General features: G+C 37.2%; 3 protein-coding genes across 6 annotated transcripts in view; 1 reads left to right on the top strand and 2 right to left on the bottom strand.

Annotated features, from left to right (window-relative positions):
• Nucleotides 1-228: 228 nt before the first annotated feature.
• On the bottom strand, nt 229-5,020 carry LOC105167772 (cytochrome c oxidase assembly protein CtaG / Cox11 family). Of its 4 annotated transcripts, XR_002287709.2 has the most exons (9): nt 4,624-5,020; nt 4,351-4,483; nt 3,857-4,184; nt 3,715-3,767; nt 2,898-2,970; nt 2,640-2,744; nt 876-956; nt 637-800; nt 229-540 (listed from the first exon to the last, which is right to left on the bottom strand). XR_002287709.2 is itself a non-coding variant. In XM_011087588.3 (8 exons), the coding sequence occupies exons 2-8, from the start codon at nt 4,431-4,433 to the stop codon at nt 696-698; spliced, it is 828 nt and encodes a 275-aa protein (XP_011085890.1). In that variant the 5' UTR covers nt 4,434-4,483; nt 4,624-5,019; the 3' UTR covers nt 229-695. The 4 variants fall into 4 exon arrangements, 3 of the variants coding, with proteins under 3 accessions (XP_011085890.1, XP_020552076.1, XP_020552077.1); XM_011087588.3 differs by having other exon boundaries at nt 229-800; nt 4,624-5,019; XM_020696417.2 differs by having other exon boundaries at nt 229-800; nt 4,351-4,410; nt 4,624-5,018.
• Nucleotides 5,021-11,810: 6,790 nt separating this feature from the next.
• LOC148787134 (hAT transposon superfamily protein) overlaps nt 11,811-16,301 on the bottom strand; it is a gene marked incomplete at its 5' end in the record, with an annotated part of 83,605 nt that continues 79,114 nt past the window's right edge. Inside the window, 2 exon segments of the mRNA XM_088883493.1 lie at nt 11,811-11,971; nt 11,974-12,434. Of these exon segments, the coding sequence (XP_088739619.1) occupies nt 11,811-11,971; nt 11,974-12,434 (622 nt within the window).
• LOC148787137 (zinc finger BED domain-containing protein RICESLEEPER 2-like) lies at nt 15,375-16,220 on the top strand. Its single transcript, XM_088883103.1, has 2 exons — nt 15,375-16,086; nt 16,177-16,220. The coding sequence occupies exons 1-2, from the start codon at nt 15,375-15,377 to the stop codon at nt 16,218-16,220; spliced, it is 756 nt and encodes a 251-aa protein (XP_088739229.1).

Raw genomic sequence — 16,301 nt, 5'->3', positions numbered from 1 at the left:
GTATATAAAATATAAAATATAAACTGCAATGCCAATTTGAAGTATCCAAACAAAACCTGCGAAAATCTGTAGTAAACGTACAAATTTATACAAACAAAACCTGCTAACAATGCTTATATTTGCACCAAAAATATAGTGAAGTCCAAGGAAATGAGATCTTGAACGAGACCCTTTACACCATTGAAACAGTAAAGGAGAAAAGTGCAATACATTCCTGCTACAAGATAATTATATTCTGATTCACTTTTTTTTAGTAATATAATCAATTTAAATCATAATACACTTGATATTCGCAGGGACATGTATCAATTTCATGTCGGTTTTTGGAAGGAAGAAAATGGGAAAAATAGATTCACTCTGTTGTAAGAATAGGCTTACATATAGCAGCTCAAAACAGAGGTTTGACCTGTCGAGAAACAGCTCAAATCTCCTGCCAGTAAGAATAAGTGTACAAGTGCCGGTGCATCCAAATCATTTGCTACACAAATTATTTTACCAGATCAAGCTTTCCAGCAGAAAAAGATTGAGTTGAAACTCGCCCTATTTGGTAAGAGAGGAGAAAGCCACAGCTAAAATGTGAGGGATCTCTTTTTTGCACTAAAACTCTTTAATTGTCTGGTGGTTAAAACGACGTACCACTTGCCTTTTTCATGTGCTAAAATCATTGGACGGGCCGATGGTAATCAAAAGCAGAACTAATTTTCTTCAGATACCTTGAAAAATGTGTACGACAGAATCAAGTTGTTGATACCATCCATTTTGGGATCTGTTTCAAACTCTGGGTCGATGTAAAAGAAGACCTACACATGTTAGCTGTACTTGTTAGCAACATTGCAAGCTAATTGACACAAGAAGTAGAAGAGGGCACAACTCACTGGCATGTCAATCTGTTCCCCAGGAAGAAGACGTTGCTCCTCAAAGCAGAAGCATTGGATCTTATTGAAGTATATTGCAGCCTGAAAATTTTAATCAACTGGTTATTCTTCTCCACAATGTCAAAAACTAATAATAGAGAAAGAGCAATCCCCACAGAGTAAAATCAGTTAAAATAAAAGATGGAGGACATCTTAACAATATTACTATAAACCAAGTCTGGCGGCCACCAAAATTCAGCTGCTTTTCTTATAGTTGAGCATTGACGTTCACCAACTTTCATAAAAAAATTCATGAATATTACATTGTCACGGCAGCTACTTTTAGTTTCTACTTTCTATTCTGTGATTATCTCTTTATTTGTTTTCCATTGGCTTTTCAGTCAATTCGGTTAATGATATAAATAAAACAACAGATAAGCTTATTACATGCTTATGTTGGAAACAATAAAAATAATCACACATGATCCGACATCCCGAGAGAGGAAAGTAGCTTATTGGTCTTGCTACAACTACCTCAAAGTCTAGTGCTTTCTAGAAAATCCCTATAACAATGAGATTTTTAATAGACTGGATTACTTGAAAAAATAAAATGTAGGGTGGAGCATCAAAAAGTTTGCAACTGGAAGATGAGTATCTTTCTCCCCACATTATTTCCTTCAGATACAGAAATCCCAGGCTAGATGTGAAACATAATACCAAATTTTGTATAGCAAACCTTCATGCAGTTAAATAGATTTAGACTACATAACTGCTTTGGCCACTATGATTCATAATCGTATAACAAATGCAAAATATTATATGCCTTTACTCAGGATTAAGACAATTACCTCAGAAACAAGAAGCAAAACAGACTAGTGAAGGTCTAAATAACAAAAAGCTAACAGAAAAGTACAGGATCAGAGACTCCCATTATAACAATTTCACAATTTCATTTATTCACCCAACGGATACATTGTTTATAGTGCTCCAATAAACACATGCGACTGAAAGACTGCTCAATGCAAGCATTATCCGTATAGCAAAGATAAAAAAATCTATAGACACGGGTCACAATATTTTCCATCAAGCATGCAAGTCACACTGAAAATTAACATATTTCAGTTTTCTTCTTGGCCACGTATCCAGATGGCTTGGATCTGAAGGAGTAAATATTGCTGAAAATGTGAGTGTGATTTGGTTTTTAAGATGTGATGGTATATCAGCAAAATCAATCATGCAAATATCTGGCTTTGTGTATATATCTTTAGTACAGGTGGAAAGGATGTCCATGTAAATGTCTTGTCGATGCAGTAACATTACAATCACTTGAACAAACATATCAGAAAATCAAACTATCAATGTCATTTTGCCTATTGCAGTCACTTCAACATGCATCTTAACTATGACATCCCTAGCAGGTATGTTGTAATCAATCAGTCTAACAAAGGTGTTCCATAAATTTCAAAGCCAACGACTATCAAAAGACTAGTTTTCTTCTCTCTGGAAAAAAGGCGCAGAATCTGCAACAGTCGGAGATAAGAACACATTTATTACCGGCTCAATACAGTGGAAATACATTAATGGGAAGAAAAAGATGTGTATGTGTATCTCATTGCACGTTAAGAAGCCATTCATATCACGGGATGAATTGGCAATAGCTTAAGTAACTGCAGACAATCAGCAAGATATTAAAATGTGCAACATCGTTCGGACAAAAATGAAATATAGAGGGAATAGCAACTCTCACAGAAAAACATTTTAATAAAGACATGGCTTTCAAAATACCTTCATTGGAGTGACATTATAGGTAGATACACCTGTTATTGGAGCCGAACTTCTATTTTCAGCAGTGTAAAATGCAAGAGCACTCTCTCCTGGTTTCACCCTCACCTACAGTCACGAAACACAGACATACGATAAAACTTCAAAAAGCAAGTAATGTGGTCACTAAGCTTCTAGCACAAATATATACAAAACATCCTGAAGCACAATAGACAAACATTTATCCTCCTGCACATGCCAAACTTGTTATTACTTAGGCACCTCTCTCTGTGTTGGAACAAATTTCCAGGGCATCCCATCAGCGACATCAGCATTGAACTGCACAACGATCTCCCTGAAAGCACAGAAACTAGAAGTCATTAAAGTTCACATGGAATACTTGGACCGAATCCAAAAACCTGTTTTTTTCAGAAGATGCTGAGAACAGGAGTTCTGATTTTACAAAATAGATCATCTTTTGTGGATTTTAACTCAAGAAAACCATCACATAAAATATGGCTGTACTGATGGGGGAAGCTAGATATGAGGTACCAAGAATGAGTCTCAAGATGCAGAAATAAAGCATGTTGGAACATAGCTATTATACCTAAAAGTTAGCAATGCATCAAAATGCTAATGTTCAGCAGCCAGAATATTTTCTTTGTGCCTCAGCAAAACCACTTTCTTAATCATTCTGAACTACTCACTGATTTTTGTGATGAAGGACAAGAAACAAGAAAGGCCTCAACCTTCCAACCAATAGTTTGCCAGTATATCAACAAACACACACATGTGTATACCTCTGTGTGTGTACACATGTGTCTTCAAGATCTTCACAAAGGTCGCTTGTTTTAATTGGAGGTCCTACCTCCACGAGAATACTCCAATATAGCCAGTAAATGTTTTTGGAGCTTTATCCAAGTTTATTAGTTCAATATCCCTTACTTCTGGTCACTTAAATTTTTTGGCTGTCTTTCACCTCCTTCTCCTGTTCTAAATATTCTGGAAGCCCCTTATACAAAAACAATGAGTGCAATTGAACCATTTTATGCAGAATAGACAAAAATGGACCAGCATTTCAAAGCTGTGAAAGTCACACCTGGATGTTACAGTGCCATCCTTCACATGACGAGCAATCTTTTCTTCAACACTCTGCAAAAAGACAGATTGCATCAGCATCAAGAAACAAAATGCATAAACAAGAACTTGCACCAAGGGTGAAGTGAGTGAATCTATTTAACCTCCCGACGCTGAACAGTACCACCATAACCGGTAGCTTGACAAAACCTCCTATACAGGGGAACAGCAGCATAACTACATCCCACCATAGCAAAGACCAATCCAGTCAAGTAGAAAAGCATCTTCTTAGATTTCTTTTCCGGGGTAGCATGAGTAGCATATTGCCGGTTGAAACTAGTCGAAACCAGATTCTCCAAAGTATAACTCCTAGATTTATATCCACGCTTCGACATAAAACCTCGACATTGAAATCCAAATCTCTGGCCACGTATGATGTTATCACTTGCTCCAACAAAATTGTATCTCGAACCCACACCATCAAGCAGGTGCCTTTGATTAAAAATGAAAGGAAAAAGAACTTGAAAATAAATTTTAATCATAAAAATAAAAACAATAACAGATACTCAAGAAATTGGTCCATACAAATGAGGCAAAATAAATTGCATAAATTATGAATGCTAACACCAGTTTGAGTAGCATATATGAAGTTAATCACCTGGATAAAAAGGGCCCAAGATTACGAGAATTGCTAATAGATGAAAAGATACGGGTTCCTCTAAAACACCGGGAAAACGACATGATCAGTGAGGTTTGATCGTTTACTAGGTATCAGAACAAATTAACAGCTTCTGCAACGAGCGCAACAACAAAATAAGAGGCGTCCAAAAACCTTCTTTCTGAAAATTTCTGGGATTTGCAACACCATACTCTTCTACTAACACCTAGCCAGACGATCAAAATACACCAAAACACTGAGGAGATAACTAACCGTATCTGCAATGATGATTGTTCACAGTGTGCAATTGCTAAAACGGCTTGACTCAATGCTCAAGGTACTGAGATGAAGTGGTGAATTGGATTTATTTCAGAACCGAGTGGTGAAAAAGCTGAAAAACTGCTCGCGTCAATGCTCACAGCGATTATTCTCGGCAAAAGGAAAACCCCTCTCCAACAATTCGCTTACCCTGAATCTTTGAAAATCGGAGATGAGGAGAGGAAAATCGCGAACCCTAAGGTGAAAATAGAACTCAAGCGAATGAAGACGGCAGTGGGGTTAGAGAAGTAAAAACCTAATGAGAATGTGTAGCGAATCTTGTAAGACCAGTGAGCTTATTGCTTCGAGTTCATTTATTTTGGCTAAAATTGCTTCAACGGTCTCATAGATCGGTACGTCGCAAGTTTACCGTCACACTTTATGGGATTAATAAAGTAGGTTTCATAAAATTAAAAAATGTGGCATTTTTGTCCCCAAGGCCAATTGATATTTTTTACCAATCCATAATATATTATCTTTTAGTGCCCAACTTTTTACCTCTTTGTTGATTTTACCATTTTATGCCTAATTTGAAAATATAAAATTACATGTCTACCCCATATCTGAATCATTTTCTGAGCTGCACTGATGCTACCCTTTTATCTTCATTGCACCCCTAATGAAAGCAATATGGGAATTCATCTTTCAAGTGGGAAACTTGACAAAATGATCATTTGAAGAGTTGGGTGGTGAAATGAAAGATGATGATTTTGTCAATGTTGAGTAAATGAACAACTGTGGTGAATTTGGGGGATTTCAACTACGTAAATGCTTCGAGAAAGCATTTCCTCTCACAATTTTCAAATGATTGCTTCGTGAAATGGGGTGAGGCAGCAACATGGTCTTCTCAAGCAGTGATAAAGGAGGGCGGTGCGCGGTTGGTTGGGATCGGAACGGGCGCTCTGGGCAGTGGAATGCAGCATGGGGCACGGGTCATGGTTTGAAGTATCAGATATTGGTCGATACATATTCGGATTGGTATTTGTCGTCGGTCCCTGAAAATCGATCAGTGCTAGATATTATCTAAAACTTTTATGTCGATGATATTATCGGATAATATCGCTGATATAATGATATTATTGCTCGTATTTGCAAATTTTATTAGCAAAAATAGAGGAAGGCAACCATCTTCAAGAAAACTGAAAAGAGAGAAGGTGTGAAATCTTTGCAGCTGCTAACTAACTAAACATAGGATGAAGACGACGGAGAAGCCTTAATCAGTTAAAATTGCTTTTTAAATATAGCTTTCCGAACCCACTTTTTTATGAGTTATAAGCACACCTTTATTTTATTGGTCATATCATCTCTTAGTCAGTAAGGTACGTGAGATTAGTTTGTTAGCTGGAGATGTTTTCCTCTTGGCCGGTGAGGGGTATAATAGTAATATTAAAATATTTATAAGGGTATAAAAATGATTTTTATATAGAAGATACAACATAAATGTTGATGCATATCGGAATTCAGTCGCAACACAAGGATCGAAAGACTTTAACGAAAATTCTAAGATTATCGAGGGACTAACATGCAAAATAGAGATTAGCACTTTGATGCTTAAGTTAGTAATGAATTTACTAAAGAAATAAAAGAAAAACTTGAATTAAAGTGAGATTAATGGTTGAAAATAATATTGAAGTGATGAAAAATTGTGTGGAGTGTAAAAGTATGCTAAAAGCAGCTTAAAAATCGAGAGAAAATCAGAGTACAAATATGATGTTTGTGTTACCAAAAAAACTGCACAATGCCTCAATTTATAGACATTCGTAGAGTAGGATTTGGAGGGTAGTTGGAGTGAATTTGGTGTTAATGGATAGTTGCATGTATTAGCAATATAACTGAAAAAAGAATCACAAAATTTGGACTTATTTAGACAAAAATATGACTATTTGACCAAGCCTTGCCAGTTTGCCTGTGTATATAGACAGGTCTTTTGGACTTTTGGACTTAGCTAAAGATTTTTTACTATGACGTGTCTTAAGGTGTCAACCAATTGTAAAGCATATTCTCCTTGCTGTATGGTGACTCAGCTTGTTGGATTAGGATCATTCTTTGGGTCTACCAAGTTACGAAAAAAATAGTTTATAGGTTTTATACCTTGCTCTTAGCCCAACAGGGCTTGGCTAATTGGGCACCCTGGTAGAGGCCTACTACCTCACTTTTGGGCTTTGAGGAAAAGTTGTTTGGGGTGGTATCATCACCTCCCCCCCCCCCCCAAAAAAAAAAAATTATGAGACTTGGTGTTGGATTGTTGGAGTAGAAAAAATAGTCCTGATGAGGTTTGTAGGACCACAAGCTCTCTAATTGATGGTTTGGGCAGGAGAGGGGAAAAGGGACTCAACTTCTGTGCGAATGGACTCCTTACTCCTTGTCTCATAAAAACAACTTTTCACTTTCCCGATTTCACACACTTTCTTCACCTGGTGAGTCTCCTCTTCATCTATTTATCTTTTGAAAGGCAATTTTTCACTTATAATTTCCATTTTTATCTCTGTAGGTATTGAATCTTTCCAACTTTCCTAGGGATTTCTGAATTTCCTTGCTCCCCTACCATCTCTGTTAGATACAATTTCCTTCAAATTCTTTATCTTTTCGGAATTATGTCAATTAGAAGTGCTGATGAGAGGGCGGTGGAGGAGCTTTTGATAGATTTAGGAAGTTCTTTGGGCGAAGAGGGTGGAAATCCCATTGTCTTTAACCCTGCCTCCAGTAATGGAGGTGCAAGCGAGGAGGTATGAATAGTAAGGAGGAGGAAGAGAGGAAGAAAGTTGAGGAGACATTGGTGGCCTTTTGCATAGAGCTTTTTACAGCACATCGCTCTTGTTTAACCACTGCTGATGCGAAAAACATTGAAAAAAATATGGGATACCTTGTGATTTCGTGATCTAGGTCCCTGCTGTTGATGATCGTCCAAATTTCCATCCTGATGGATTTTTGTGCTTTTACCTTGCTCAATTGGAAGTGGCTTTGTGTCCCTGAGTTTCTTTCTTGATGTAGCTGCTTTATTCAACATCCCTTTGAATCTGCTAGCCCCAAAATCATTTAACTAGTAGCACAACTTTACATTTTGAGTAGGAACTTGGGGAAAATCCCTTCTACTGCCTTTTTCCAAACTTTTTTCATGCTCGAAAGAGCCGGACTTGGCCTATTTTTTTTTTTACCTCTAGATGAGAGGCTCAGTTTCTCCCAACCTAATCCTTTGTGAAGATGTGGAAGCACCATTATTTCTTTATTTCCTCACATATGCCTTCGAGGTTTCCTCCTATGTGGATTTCGTACCCATCTAAGTAACTTAAGCATTTTGTTAGGACTTGCCCTGCTGCTTTTCAGAACGTGATGGAACACTTGAAAGTTTGTCATCCTTTTTACTCCCTGAAATTAGTTCGCTCTGCTATAATTCATCGTTTTGGATTGAGCCCCAAAGAGAAAGATATGGATCCCCCTGTTGGTACACTTCCTTGCAACTTTCTTTCTTGTCACCTGCCCCTCTCACTATTATGCGAGTTGGGAATCCTCGCCCTGCTGAAGAGAGGGAGGCTAAGAAGAAGGTCTTCCTGGACTGTACCTTGTTAGAAGGTTAGTCCCCACTACTGGAGAAGGGAGTAGAGAGCACAAGTGCAGATTTCCTGAAAGGAGCGCGCCTTCCAATGGACATGACATATATGGACAACTTACCTTAGGTGAAAGCTATTAACCTCTTTGTTTCATATCTTAGCAAGGTAACGATCATGCAGTTAAAAATTGCAATAAATTTAAAAAGATTTAATGATAACTAAACTTAGTTTCTACTCTAATTCTAGACCGTTGTGCTAGGGGCGATTGCTTACTTGGCTAGAGTAAGGTAGCTCTCTGTCTGAAGACTCCTTCAAGAGGATAGAGGAATTGGAGAGGGCTAGTCGCTAACTGAATGAGGAGGTGAAGAAGAAAAATAGGGTCCATGAGGAAGATGCACATTTGCCTAGAACAATCTATAATGTAGGAGTAGGTGAGAAAGGAGGTAATTTGTAATTACCCTAAAATTGGGAAAGGCAGGGATATGCCGGGGGGCTTGTGGGTGAGCCGCTTGGTAGAGTTTAAGAAATCCCTAGAGTTCTTGACCCTTCTAACCGATCGTGCTTTGAAGTATTACTACCACGGGTTCCAAACTTGTCTCAACAGTTACTACCACGAGTTCCATCCAAGGGATTCCTCTCATTTATAAGTAATCCAATTACTTATGGAATTAATTCCTAATTAATTCTTCGTCCCTTCTCGTTGATTAGTGTGTGATTCTTTAGGTTCAACTTTCAGCTAGACTTGGGCTAGTGCCAAACACTATTATTAATTAAATTCAATTTAACTAATAGTTCTTGATCAACTCTTCATCAAGAAAGCCTATCATGGTCCATGGCACTGGAGACTAGGCGAATATCTATATGAACTTTTAGGCTCTCGAGTCCATACGAGTACGGTCTTTTCATCTACTATCTCCCGACCTTAGTCTAAGGCATGGAATTGGGTGTCGGTTCCCATCCTGGATTAGGTGTCTATGTTTAATACTTGAGATTGTGTTACGCTAAATTGCTCGATATAGGAACCTCTTTTTTGTATTCGACTAATGACTGTGGCCACAATTTTTATAGAGCATAGATGCATTTCCAAGTGTATAAGAGATAACTCTAACATGTTTTGACACGGGATAGATTATCTTCTTGGAACTCACCGTCCTCACTATATCCTTTGACTGCACTAGACAAGGCTTATGATGACCATGTCTAAGATACGGTCACCTCTCGTACAAATCTAAGATACAATTATCGCATGTACATAACTGCCATGATTCTTCAAGTCTGAGGACTACTCCCGTACTATCGGAGCAGGGGACTCAAGTCATACCGACCAAACCTCCAAGGCTTCCATATGACGATCCCCGCGAGTCAATTCTGCCAATTCGACACCTAGCCAATCGACCCACTAAGATCGCATTGACGTCCCACGTTTGTCGTCGATGGAATACGGCACTCATCAGATGAATTCAGTAGGACTCTCGATGCCTAGTTTCGAGGTCTCGACTTGGAACATTTCAAACCCAATACTTGAAAGTTGATTTCATGACCGCCATCCAATGCGTAGTCCAACTGTTGCACGATTGTTAAAGTGGTCTGTGAGCATCTGTTGTGACATCCAAACAGTACTTGATGTAATTTGTAAGCACAGTAGATACGTGTGCCAAGACGAATAGTTACCATATTTGTTGGAACAACATTGCTTAAATAAAAATTGCTTGAATGGTTCTCAAAACTGCCAATCCAATTGGTTTTGGGTCACTTATTCCAACAATCTACCACTTGACCTTAAAGTCAATTACTCATGTTTTCAGATTAATCTGACTATGAGCAACCTGTGATATTGGCTAGGACTTATCGGTCTACTTTTCATTTGTGCCGATGTCCTGCGGTCCAACTGCTCCAAGCAGATGATGGTGTCTAAAATTTTTTTCTGGACCAGTGATAAGATCTCAGGCCTTTTACCTTGTGCCATAGTCCAACTATCATCCTTCAAGGTGACTACTAGCGCGGCTATGCTAGGTAGCATACCCAACAATCGAGTGTTGTTTTTCGATCCTAACCGTTTTCCAATATAACTTTAAAATTGCCATGCATTCAATTTATCATGATAAGGTTCTTTCTGGTATCTCACTTGAAATCTTTCCAGTGTTACCACATTATCATAAATCTCGAATGTTCGTTTGTTTTGAGATTAAATATTATTCATAGTATCTTGGACGCTACTATTGCTATTGCCATCCAGAATCAACTCTCCATTAATGTGCGTCAAGCTCTTCTTCAGTCCTTATTCAGGTATTAAAGATAGCCCCTCAACAGTTGTCTGCTGACTCGTAGGTGCACACTCAATATTCGTTGTTATGCTCAAAAAGCATAAGCAACATCGGGCTCAGTGCACCGAACAACATTCCATGCTGCTCACAGCAAAGACATAGGAGATATCAGACATCTAAGCTCCTATCAGTTTACCACGACTGAATCTTGGACAGCTTATCCCTAGATAGGAGTCCAATTCCTATTGTGGAGAATTTTAAGAACAACGTTCGTGCTTTAGACTTTCACAATATCTTTCTATCATTCCAAATAATCAAAGACGTTTTAATATCTCAAACACTTGGAACACAATTGAGCTTCCACTCACCTTCCATCTTGTTCTTGACCAAGTCATGTACCTCATGAACTTGTCAAAACAAGTATGTGTAACGTTCAAATCTAGTTTGATCTCCATAGAGGATTTTATGGTTGCAAGCCATTTATCCGAATTGATGTCCTACATCGCTTTTCCTTGTTTGATTTCAGAAATTCATACCTTTCAGGTAACCGGAGTTTTCTGATCGTCCTTTGGAGAACTTTAGATATGGTCAGTTAAACTTTCGATTACTAATTATGTTTGCATTATTCCATGACGAACCTATATAAACCAGATTCCAAGTCTAATTTTCCTCCCACTAGTCCTTTGATGTATGCAAGATCATTCCTCATACCTTTAGTAGGATACAAGTCTGCTATTCCATGTCAAATATGGTGTCCAAAAATACCACATTTTAGAACTGGATGATTTTAGAAAGTCCACTTCCAGACGGGCCAACTAATTCAAGCATCGGTTGAATCATATCCAATTAAGGTTCGATTTCTTTCTTACTAGAGACAGTTCAACATCGTCTCTTCCAAAGGAATTTCACCGAATGAGAATTCCATTCTCATTTTTGGATGTTTCAAGAACTCCCACTAAATACGCACCACTTTAATCCCATAAATTCAATAGATTATTATAAAAAATTAAATCAAGCACGGTCCAAATATTAGGTGTGTGGAAGTTTAAAAGATTAGGTCTTTTAAACACAATATAACACTATGTCACAAGCTATGATGCATAGACATGGATACGCGATGCGGACACGGACACGGTGACACGAAAAATTTAAAAAAGTTAGAACGTGACATGAAACTGATTAATATATTTTTATCATATATACACTTAATTTCTCATAAAATTAATATATGTTATATAAAAGTATCAAAATAAACCATAATATAATGATTTATTACATATAAGTTCCTAACCAAAATACATGGTTTCAAATACATATATAATCAGTTAAATCATCCAAATTTCCTGTCATTCAAATAATTTAAATTGGCATGATCATCTCTTGGATCTTCAGTAATTTCATCAAATAAAACAGACTCCAACTCTGGTTCATCAAGCGAGAGATTTGCAATCTCTAGAATGCCAACATCTTCTATGGTCTCAAAAGTATCCCTGCCACATCCTACATTTTAGTGTCGCCTTGCATGTATTGTGGAGTCTTTCTTGACAAAATTTGAAGATTGTTGTGCACAAAAACTAGATCTTCAGCATGTTGTGGAGTAATTTGATTCCTCCTTGCCGAGTAGATGAATGCATAAGTACTCCAATTTCTCTCACAACAAGAAAAGGAATAAACGTGGCCAAGTAACTTTAGAGAAATACTTCGAAGTTGAGGGGCTGCAGAACCATGTATTAACCACCACTTTATTGGATCTATTGCCCATCTATATCGAAGAGAATCTTCATCAGCAAAGTCATCAAGGCATCCAAAAAATCTTGCAAGATTCACTTCTCTTCATGTATCATCATTAGGAAAAAGACGTTTCAAACATATTTTCCTCATCCTAGAATTTTATACATCATTTTGTGGTGGAGTGAGGTTTGTATGTTGACTTTGCCATTCTTTTGTTTAACATCTAAAACAATTAAAATAATACGTTAAGCACAAGTTTGAGAATAAATTAAGATAAAATACTTAAAATTTTATAGTAAAAAACACTACAAACAAGGCGGGATTTGGCACGATCAGGGCAACTGTTTCAAAAACCGTTCCATCTTGGAACAATATTTGAAACACATCAGGAACGGATATTGAAACGTGACTCATCTTGAACATTTTTTTGGTTATAATTTTGGAGTTCCAAACAAACAGTTACTAAATTCGTTCCAACCACCATTCCAAAATAGTAATGATAAATGGTTGGAACTCTGTTTGGAACACTATATTAGAATTAGGAACAGTCTTGAGTCAACCGATCCTCTATGTGCTGCGATTATGGGTAGGCAATCGGGTCGGGTTCATCGGGTCCCGACCTGACCCGATCGGGTTCGGGTAAAACAAGGCGGTTTGTTCGGATTTTTATGGGGTTTTTAGTCAGATCGGGTTCGGGTTTTAAAACCCAACCCGATTACCCGATCGGGTACCCGACGTCAAAAGGGGGGAAATTTTAATAGGGTTCCCGTCTCCATCTCTCTCTCAGACTCTCCTGCTCCTGCTCCTGCATTTCATTTCTTCCTCTCTCTCACCATCGCCGTCGCCGTCGCGTGAGACTCTCAGCCTGCCAGCCACCACTCGCCACCTGTCCTGTTGCCGTCGACCCATCACTCACGGCAATGGCATCTTTATATTATATAGTGTTTCTGCAATTTTGGTGTAAACCTCTTCTTCCTTAACTTGCTTCTCTGTTTGCTGAAGTTGCTTCTCTTTTTGCTTCTCTATTTTTTTCTATTTCATTTTGGTATGTACAATTGATTTATACCAAAATGAAATCATGAATTGTTAAGAAATAAAGGGTTAATATACTTTTTGTCTGTTAAGAAATTTTAATTCATGAGATACAGCTCAAGATATAATTAAAATTGTAGAAAGTAACATAGATATTAAAATTTCCAATTGCTTCTACACGTATGACAGGGAAGACTCTAAAATTGTTTTCATCTCCTATCTCAATGTAATAGGACTTTACAGAGGCTGCCTAGTTAGCCCAAGAGAATGAATGTTTAAGTGACATAAGTGTTATAACAAGAGCTCTCACCTTTTCTCCAGCAGCAAGGATAACTAGTTGACCATCCTCAGCAGGTTTTTTGCTACCGGATACTAGAGCTTCAAGGAAATGACCCCCCTTTGCTACGATTGCCTGAAAACATTGCAAAAGATACAAGTCTGAAGTTCACCTGGAATAAACATGAGCTCTCACATTTAGTCACATCAAATTTCCCTTCATATAAGCTTTTCACCCTAAAAATTTGTTTCATAATTTGAACAGTGAAAACTCATGCATAATCAATGTGCTTCATATTAAAATTGATTCTCATGAATTGTTAGGGTTAATATACTTTTCGTCCATTGATTACGGGATCTTATGTATCTTACATGTGGATATTTTAATCTTGCGGATGTCAAATTCTCAATCTCAATCTTCACCTACTGTAGACTTATCAGATGCCCAAGATCAGGGCATAAATATAAACATGATTCATAATCAGGTCAGTGGTGATCATGTTGACTTTGATGTTGAGAAGGGTATGGATATGTCAGAGGATGAGGACGATATTCCACTTGTTTCCAAGAAAAGATAAAAGAGGGTAGTGACTTCTAGATCACCTTGGTGGGACCATTTTCATAAATTTTACTATGAAAAAGATAAAGTACAAAAGGCTAGATGCAAATATTGTACTAGGGAATCAAAGCCGATCCAAAAGTACATGGAACTAGGCCTCTAAAGAACCACTTTGAATCTTGCAAAAATAAACCTCATGATGTTTGCACCAATCAGACGAGATTGTCTTTTCAATCAATTCGTTTAGGCGAAAAAGAGGTCTCTCTTGTCAATTGGAGATTTGATCAAGAGAAAATTAGAGAGGCTTTGTCTTATATGTTGGTTGTAGATGAGCTCCCATTTAAAACGGTTGAGAATTCTGGATTTAGACAATTCATGTCGGTGGCTTGTCCAATGTTTGCTATTCCATCAAGAAGGACAATAACAAAAGACATTTTCCATATGTATGTCAATGAAAGAGCAAAATTGAAGTCATTTATTAAAAATCATGCTCAAAGGGTTTGCATTACAACAGACACTTGGACATCTATTCAGAAAGTCAATTACATGTGTCTCACTGCTCATTTTATTGATGATGATTGGAATTTACATAAGAGAATTTTGAATTTTTGTCCAATTATCGGACACAAAAGTGAAGAAGTTAGTAGAGGTGTTGAGAAATGTTTGCTTGAATGGGGTATTGATAGGATTTTTACGATTACTGTTGATAATGCATCTTCTAATGATGGAGCTATGGTTTATTTGAAAAAGAAACTTGAAAACTAGGGTCAAAATATTTTAGGTGGAAAATATGTGCACATGAGGTGTATAGCACATATAATCAACCTTGTGGTTCAGAATGGCTTGAAAGGGAAGGATGAGCATGAGGCAATATCCCATATTAGAGGGGCAGTTAGGTACGTGAGAAACTCTCCGGCTAGGTACAAAAAATTTCAAGAATGCGTTGAATTTATGGAAACAAAAAAGTTATTATCTCTTAATGTACCTACCAGATAGAACTCCACCTACTTGATGTTAGAAGCTGTGATATGTTTTCAAAGGGCATTTGATGCTTGTGAAGATATAGATCTTGCTTATAGGACTGATCTTTCAAAGAAACCAATTGATGGAATTCCTATTGAATCTGACTAGGATAGGGCAAAGATGTTATTGAAGTTTTTGAAGTATTTTTACAATCTCACATTGTGCATTTCTGGTTCTTCATATGTCACATGTAATATTGTGTTTCATGAAATATGTGAAGTTGATTTGCTTCTCCGAAGATGGTTGAATAGTGATGATGTTGAATTAAGTGATATGGCAAGAAAAATGAAAGAAAAATTTGACAAGTATTGGGGATCAATTGAGAAGATGAATATGGTTTTGTATTATGGTGTGATACTTGATCCACGTCACAAATTGGGATTTGTAGAATTTTTCTTTGATAAATTATATGGTGGTATTGGACAAAGTGATGTAATGAAAGAGAGAGTACGAGATGGTCTTCATGAGTTGTTCAATGATTACAAGTTAAGATATGGACACGCTCTTCAAGGAACTTTAGAGAGCCCGGGTTCATCATCTAGTCGTGTTTCTTCATCTTCTTCCTCATCAAAGGAAATGTTTATGCATGATGAAGAGAACAAGACTCGCAGGTTTTCTTTACAACAAGAGTACATGATGTACATGATAGGGGGAAAAGATCACGTGAAATTAGAGTTAGAGAAGTATCTCAGTGAGGATGTCGAAGAATATATGGAAAAGTTTGATATATTAAAATGGTGGAAAGTGAACACTCAAAGGTTTCCGATTCTCTCAAAGATGGCTCGAGATATATTGGCAGTTCCTGCCTCGACTATTGCTTCAGAGGCCGCATTTAGCACTGGTGGACGTGTACTTGATGCATTTAGGAGCTCACTATTTTCTAAAATTGTTCAAACTATTATTTGTGCTCAAGATTGGATCCGTAAAGATTCCAAGCCAATAAGCATAGAAGAAGATTTAAGTGAAATTGAAATGTTTGAGCAAGGTACTTTTTATTTTTTCTTTTGCTTTGTTTTATATTAAATTCTATATACTTTTATTTATATTATCTCAATTTTTTTTTGTTTTCTTGTAGAGCTGACAAAATTAGGAGTCGATTCAACCATAATTGATATTTGATTGGACTACTTTGGAGTTTGGACTATTTTAGATCTAGTACTTCACAAGTAATTGTAAATTGATGATTAGAATGTAATGACT

Source organism: Sesamum indicum, linkage group LG8, assembly GCF_026168435.1.
Source record: "Sesamum indicum cultivar Baizhima isolate 11 linkage group LG8, ASM2616843v1, whole genome shotgun sequence".
NCBI lineage: Eukaryota > Viridiplantae > Streptophyta > Magnoliopsida > Lamiales > Pedaliaceae > Sesamum > Sesamum indicum.
Note: the sequence above shows the minus strand (reverse complement) of the source record. Positions and strands in the feature narration are given on the sequence as shown.